Source organism: Leptonychotes weddellii, chromosome 8 (assembly GCF_054177405.1).
Source record: "Leptonychotes weddellii isolate Sample4059 chromosome 8, ASM5417740v2, whole genome shotgun sequence".
NCBI lineage: Eukaryota > Metazoa > Chordata > Mammalia > Carnivora > Phocidae > Leptonychotes > Leptonychotes weddellii.
In genome coordinates, this window is record NC_138376.1 from 125080636 (window position 1) to 125088352 (window position 7717).

Here is a 7717-nt window from a genome sequence, read left to right on the forward strand (position 1 = left end):
TTTTTATTTTTATTTTATTTATTTGACAGAGAGAGAGAGAGAGCATGAGCGCAGGAGCAGGGGGAGGGGCAGAGGGAGAGGGAGAGGCAGACTCCCTGCTGAGCAGGGAGCCTGATCCCAGGACCTCGGGATCATGACCTGAGCCAAAGGCTGATGCTTAGCTGACTGAGCCCCCCAGGTGCCCCAAGAGAGGGGAAAATATTTTATATACAAGGTAAACTCGAAAGACACAAACCACGTACCTGAATAAAATTTTAAGCCTAATATCTGGAAATGAATAACACATCTATGTTAGACACATAGACCTTTACATATTATAACCACAAATGTGGGCTGTGGAAATGAGTGTCACTGAAAACCTCATCTTTTATTTCTGCATTTGTCAGCAGGCAGGACCACAAACAAGTGTTTTCTCAAATGATACGATCAATTTATAAGCTGTGAGCAAGCACTGTTCCTACCTCTTGCAAGCTTTTAAAACCAGCCGGAAACTTATAGATGACCTACTGCAATTCTCAGACTTTATAAGGAAACTGAAGGCCTAAGAGATTGTGTTATTTTCCTAAAGTTAAAAAGTTGGCTTAGTGGTGTTGGAGACCCTTGAATATGTTATTAGACACTTATTAAGAATGTGGATGAGGGCGCCTGGGTGGCTCAGTTGGTTGAGCGACTGCCTTCCGCTCAGGTCACGATCCTGGAGTCCCGGGATCGAGTCCCGCATCGGGCTCCCTGCTCGGCAGGGAGTCTGCTTCTCCCTCGGACCCTCCTCCCTCTCATGCTCTCTGTCTCTCATTCTCTCTCTCTCAAATAAATAAATAAAATCTTTAAAAAAAAAAAAAAAAGAATGTAGATGAAAGAGATATTAATCTCTTTGTATACAAAATCGTATGTTTATAAAGCACAACAATAAATAAAATTTCTACCTTGCAACCAATTTTCTACAATCTCTTTTAGAGGACAGAAACAGAATGAATACTTCCTAACTCATTCTATGAGGCCAAAATTACCTTAATGCTAAAACCAGACAAAGACAATACAAGAAAACTACAGACACATACCTCTCATGAGCATAGATGCAAATATCGTCAACAAAATATTTGCGAATCAAATACAGGAAAGCTTAAAAAGAATTATATACAATAGTCAAGAGGGATTGAACCCATGTATAAATAGCTGATTCAACACTCAAATAAATTAATATAATCCATCATGGACTAAAACAGGCTAAACACCAGACTAAGAGAGAAAAATCACATGATAATATCAGTAGACACAGAAAAAGGTATTCAACAAAATCCAACACCCCCATTCATGATAAAAACTGTCAGAAAACTAGTAAAGAAACCTGAAGCTTTCCCACTAAGATGAGGTACAAGGCAAGTGGGTCCTTTCTGGACCACTCCTTTTCAACATCACACCGGATGGCTTTGCTAATGCAAACAAGCAAGAAAAAGAAATAAAGGGATATGGATAGGGAAGAAAGACATGAAACTGCGCGTGTTCACAGATGACATAATAATCTATGCAGATAACCTGAAAGAATCCACAGATTAATTCCTGAAATAATAAGCGGTTACAGCAAGGTTGCAGGATACCAGGTTAATATGCAAAAGTCAATCACTTTCCCATATGCCAGTGACCAACAAGTGCAATTGAAATTAATCCTCTGGTTTTAATCTATTATGTAGTTAATGATGCCTAATTTGACTAATGATGGATGATTACGGTACATACAAAAATAAATAAAACAAACATAAAATATAGATAGATACCCCAATTTGTATTTTCAATTCTGTAATTAAATAACTTGATTTACCTCCAGAAAGATGTGATATTTCAAAACCCAAACCAAAGAAATACATTGAAACATACATTCACAGGTCAGAAAACCTTATATTAATAAAGGACACACTGATATTTAAGTGAATGAGAAAGTAACTGAAGAGTCCATCTTTTTTTTTTTCTTCAGATTCTTCCTAAAGCTTTCATACTGAGAAAGTCCTGCATTTTACTCTCACAATAGAAAATGCAAATAAACAAAAAAAAAGAAAAAAGAAAATGCAAATAAGTTAGAAATGCTCGAACTTGCCAATAAAAATTTAAAAAAAATATTAATGACAAAATTAATGTCCTTTAGCAAATAAGCAAAAACTAAAACTATGAACATAATACTGGAAAAGATGCAGCCGGGAACCCTCTGATAGGCAATCATGGTCTAAAATGGAAATAAACTTGGCGATATGCATCAAGAACCTTAAACACGTCCATTAACACTGACCTTCTGTTACCATTTCTAAGACACTATTCTTAGATTCAAAACAAGCAGTCGATTATTTTTGGAAAGGGATATAGATTTAAGGGTTACTTAATTTAATATTTTTAATTAGAAATAATTCAAATCACCAGCAATAGGGAAATGATTAGAGTATTCCCAAATGATGAAATCTTAGGTACCTATTTAAAACAAAAAACAAAACTTGTTTTCATAGGATATATCATAGCAGGGAAAATTTCTCATGATGCAATGTGAAGTGGAAAAAGCCAGATACAAAACTATATATACAATATGATTACATTTCGCACATGCCCCCCCCTCCCAGGTATACATGCAAATATTTAGGCAAACTCAAGATGCTGGAAAGAATTAAACCAAAATCTTACTAACCATGAGGGTAAAAACATTTTTTTTTTTTAAGTTTTTGTGAGTGAATCACTTCTAAATTAGAAAAGAAAGCATTTGCAGGAAAAAAAAAAAGAAACCACAACAATTAGCAAAGTACAACATAAAGTATTGGTGTGTCTTATGCAGGTTTTTATGAAATCCCTATGTATGAATCCTTCACTGTAAGAGGAGAGGGCCTCTTCCTTTATTTTACACACAGACTATTCCTCTGCTGCCTTATATACGAAGGGACCTCATTCAGTCAAGTGGTTGGTTCTACACACACACTTAAATCTAATTGAATACAATAGCTTCTATTTATAAAATCCCCTTAAAATAGAGGAAAAATTTTATTGCAACAGACAATATTACTTCTCCAGCAATCATCCCCCTGTGCATCTGGGAAGTGGTTTGTTTCTCTGGGTGGATGTTGTGAGTTACTCATACGAAGGTGATAGCTTAGTAGCAGGAAGCATGGAGAGCAATGCTCAGGGTAAGACAGTACGATCAATACTACGTATTTTAACGCCATCTTTACCAACTCTAATGGAAGGTTTTTAAACATTGGCTGGCAGGCTGCATTCTGACTCAGAGAAAAACTCCTTTCTCCTATGAAAAACTGAGACGTGATTTTAATTCCTCAGTGCTTGCAGACCTGTCGAGCTCTCGGTTTCAGGACTCCCCAGCTCCTTTCCTGAAATACCAGACAAATCAGCTGTTCTTGCAAGCTGAAAACATTAGCTCCTTGCAATCATTCACCTTACGGGGGGATGTTGGAAGGCTGCATTTTAGGCAATATTGTGGTGTTCCCTATCACAGCAGGAACTAAAAATCCAGCAGCAAAAAAAAAAAAAAAAAAAAAAAGTCTCATTTTTATCCCTTCTTGAATACAAGTTTGTCTAACAAATGCTGTTGAGGATTTTAGGCTTCTATTTGTCAACATTTTTATTTAAATTTATTAAAGGATAGAAGTGTTATGTTAGGAGTGTTAATAATACACACTAACCACGAAATCACAGAGCTTAAGGTAACTTTAAAAGGCCACCTAACACTCTCCCAAGACTAGAGAGAGACAACACTGAAATGCTGAGGGTATTTATGTCTTTGTTTAAAAGTCTGGAACAAGGAGGATTCTTTGACTTTATTCATCAATTCACTTTGGCATTTCACTAAAAGTTCTTCTTGATATCAGGGCTAGGATCCCTCTGTTGCAATTTGAGCTTCTAGCCAACCACAGAGAATGTGGAATAAAGCTATTTTCTGTTCATCTGAATAAAGTAAGGAGTTCTACTCTCAGCCATCAACTCTGAAGATTCAATAGGCTCAGGTTTTTCTACTTGGTCTTTGCCTCCCAACCTGAAATTCAAATCTAGTCCTTATCCCTGGTTTTCCTAACACAGCGTCTCCACATTTTCTTTCTTCTACTGAGATTAGACATAACCAGGTCCCAAACTAGCTACATGCTTTTATTTTGGGCGTATGAATATGTGTGAAGCCCCAATATAAACACTGGGCAAGTTATATGGAAGAACTGAAGTGTGTGGAAAAGACATTTTAATAAAATGTTGGGGTGCCCAGCTGGCTCAGTCAGTAGAGCGTGCGACTCTCGATCTTGGGATTGTGAGCTCGAGCCCCACGTTGGGTGTAGAGATGGCTTAAAATAAAATGTTATGGATCATATATTCCAAGAATGAATGGTGCTCATAAATTGTTATGGTGTTCCTAACACTTATTTTTTTAAGATTACACTACTTGTAGACATAAGTCATCTCACTTATACCTTTAGCATACTATTTGGCCACTGACCACATTAAGGATTTGGCACTTTAAAAAGTTTGATTATAGTGAAATATACCCACATTGGGTGAACGGCATTGAAGCTTTGACCATGGACCACACTAAGGATTTGGCACTTTAAATAATTTGATCATACTGAAATACACCCACATTGCATGAATGGCGTCGAAGCAAAGCAGACACTCCTCAAGAAAGAGAAACCACTGAGGAGGTTCCCACGAGAGGCCACCACCGGGAAAGCAACCTGTGGAGGGTGACGGTGTTTCTGAGCCTTACCTGATGTCGGTACACGTTATGCAGGTGATGTCTCGACTGTTTGTCGTAATCAGGTTCAAAGCTACTGACGTTTCCTTGTCGGAGGTTGGGTGTGCTCCACATTTAAAGAAAAATTCCTAAAAGAATGAGAACTCTGTGAGAAATCTCAGGCATGGAGCTCAGCTGGCCATTTCCCATCTCTAAACATTTTCACAGTGAACAATCTCTTCGGGCAAGAGAGGAAATCTATTAGTAGGTATGAGTTAGAAATAAGTCCACATCAAATCTTTGGAGGGAAACTAATACCCTCATGCCAAACTAGTCTGCAATCCCCTTGTTAGGAAGGTCCAAGTGTCTCTGCTCATCTTCCTTTGCTCTTTCAGCTCTGGAGCTGGGGAAATGCTCTGTGACTCTGGTTTAGCGATGCCCTTCCATGATAAGTGAGTCTAGTAGAATAGCACAGTGTCAATGCAGGAGGAAGCCTGAAACAGTATCTCACAAATGAGGAAAGGGAGACACTGAGCCATGAAATGATTTGCCCAAAGTCAAACAATCAGAGGTGAAGGCAGGAAGTAACCAGACTTTCTAAGGGGAAACCCAGAGCTTTTTCCATGGCCTGCTACACAATCGGTCAGTTAGCAGCAAGGATGTGATACAGAGTAAAGAATCGAGGGAACACTCCTATGAATAAGCATGTTCGAACACGGAGACTTACACAGTAGCAGAGGGTGACTCTTCCCCAGACACTTCCCGCACCATTTTCTGCCTCTGTGGAGGGTCCCAGAATTCCCTGGGAGACTCGGACCCTGCCCCCCACGCTAAGCAGCGGGGAATGTTTTACACCTGTATTTATCTCCTTAATTGGCTTCGCCAGCCTTGTCCTGCACACTTCGCTTTTCACGTAGGTCACATTCTTTTGATTGCTTATATGCTCCCTTCTCAACCCAAATCTTCTTTTTATTTTTCTTCATTTCTTGCCCTTGTTATTTCTCCATTTGTTCACACACCCCTTTACCCTTGGTACATTAAGGAGCTCCGCACAGTAATTGCTCTGCCTCTTGCCTGACAGTCTTTACACCTTCCACGATCACCACGTCCATGAAGTGAAGTTCTCTGCTGCGGCAAAAATCCAGCACAAGTTTATCACTGGACAGCAGAAGAGCACCTGCACACCACACCTCCATTCGAGTATAACTACCTGGAATGTGGACAGTAGTTCCCCTGGAAACACTAGACTCGACTTTTTATTACAGCTCCAGATATTAGTTTCTGGCTTTGTGGGACTTTGTGGGTCCTTGTTGAGCTTTTCAATCTGCATGGTAGCCTGAGAGCACCCACAGATGATATGCAGATGGACACCTATGACTGTGTCCTAACACAACTTTATTTATAAAAACATTTGGAAAATGGGATTTTGTCCATAGGCCATCATTAATGGTCCACCCCTGATATAGACTCTGAAGTATTATGGAATCCCTTTTTCATATCTGTATCTTAACAGTGCCCCGCAGAGAAGAGGCATTAGATATATTTTCTTAAATGAAAACATCAGTAGCTTTATTCAACAAATTCTGCCATCATCCCTTTCTACATCTGACAGCACTACCTTTCATTTATTCTTTCCCTACTTACAACCCAACTAACCTCATTCTCCTCTGACCTGAGATACAATGAGTAACACCTGTGGCTCGCAAACACCCGTTGCACCAGAATCACCCGGTGGAGGGTGGGAGGGTGTTCCGCTAGACGTTGCTGGGCCCCACACCAGGGTTTTCTAATTCAGTAGTACCCAAGTAGGGCCCATGATCTGCATTTCTACCCTGTGGGCAGGTGATGCTTTTACTACTGCTCTGGGAACCACACATTTGAGACCCGTCGAGTTACAATGACACTGGTGGTAAAGAGAGTAACTCTGTTTATTCTCTCCGAAGACGACGGCTGTAACACGCCTCTGTTGGCGCATCTGCAAATGACGCCATGTCTCAGGTAACGGGTGTTACTCTCCAAACATCTGAAGTGTGCCACTGTACAGAGAAGTGTCCCCAAGCCAGCTGTTTGGAGCCCAGGCTGTCCTTATTTGCAAGTGTCCTACCAACCCCGGGTGGTATACCTGTTAGCCAGAGCCTCTCCTGCCTGCAGCAAGTGGCATGCAAGTCGTCCTCCTGCAGTCCCCAGCCCCACAGATGAGGGTGTGACAACAGTCTTGCTGTAATAGACAGGGTGGCCGGTGCTTCTGATGAACGCCTGTTTAGGTGTGTCCATGCATCATGCCTCTGAGCCCTGGTCTCTCCCTGGAGTGGCATGGAAATCCTACTGATGGCTTTCTTCTCTTTTTTTTCTTTTTTACCAGAGAACGCCACCCTCTTCATACAACCTTTTAAAATTTTACAAATCCTTCAAAGGCCAGTTCAAGGATGTTAAGAAAAAGATTTAGAGCAATTCCTGACTGCCAAAACAAAAAGCGTGGAAGACAGGACGGACCCTTATGAAATGCACTGAGCTAGCAGCTGTGACTGTTTTCTGCAGACGTGGAAGAAATCCCACTCGTAACATGAAGTAAGTCTTCCAAAACAGCTGAGCTGGCGGGGCTATTGAGAAGGTATTTCACAAGCAGATAAACAGATAGTATTTCTATTTTTTCTTAGCTTGCAAAAAACTGCTGGTTCAGCTAACAAATCACAAACTGTTCTAATACCAGATAAAATCCAGCCAGATAAAAGCCCAAATCCTTTTTACTGGGGGGAAATGGATGTTTATAGATAATAGTATAAAAAGTTACAGATATTCAGAAAATTCCAGTATTTCACATGGGCTGATAAAACTAAAATACAAATTATCAACTCTATATATTAAACATAAATGTTCCATCAGTGAATTTCAACACTTTCTCCACCAATTTTTACGAAAGGAGGTACTTCTGTAGTGCTAGAGTAATTGGCAAGACCGGGGGAGGGTCTGAGACTTCACCCTGCTTGCAAGCTCACACGTTAGCATGCCACAGTC

At 40.2% G+C, this 7717-nt stretch overlaps 1 protein-coding gene across 1 annotated transcript in view; it reads right to left on the reverse strand.

Annotated features, from left to right (window-relative positions):
- PRKN (parkin RBR E3 ubiquitin protein ligase) overlaps positions 1-7717 on the reverse strand; it is a 1144848-nt gene that overhangs the window by 483793 nt on the left and 653338 nt on the right. Inside the window, exon 7 of the mRNA XM_081829384.1 lies at positions 4736-4851. Within this exon, the coding sequence (XP_081685510.1) occupies positions 4736-4851 (116 nt within the window). The remainder of the gene's footprint in view (positions 1-4735; positions 4852-7717) is intronic.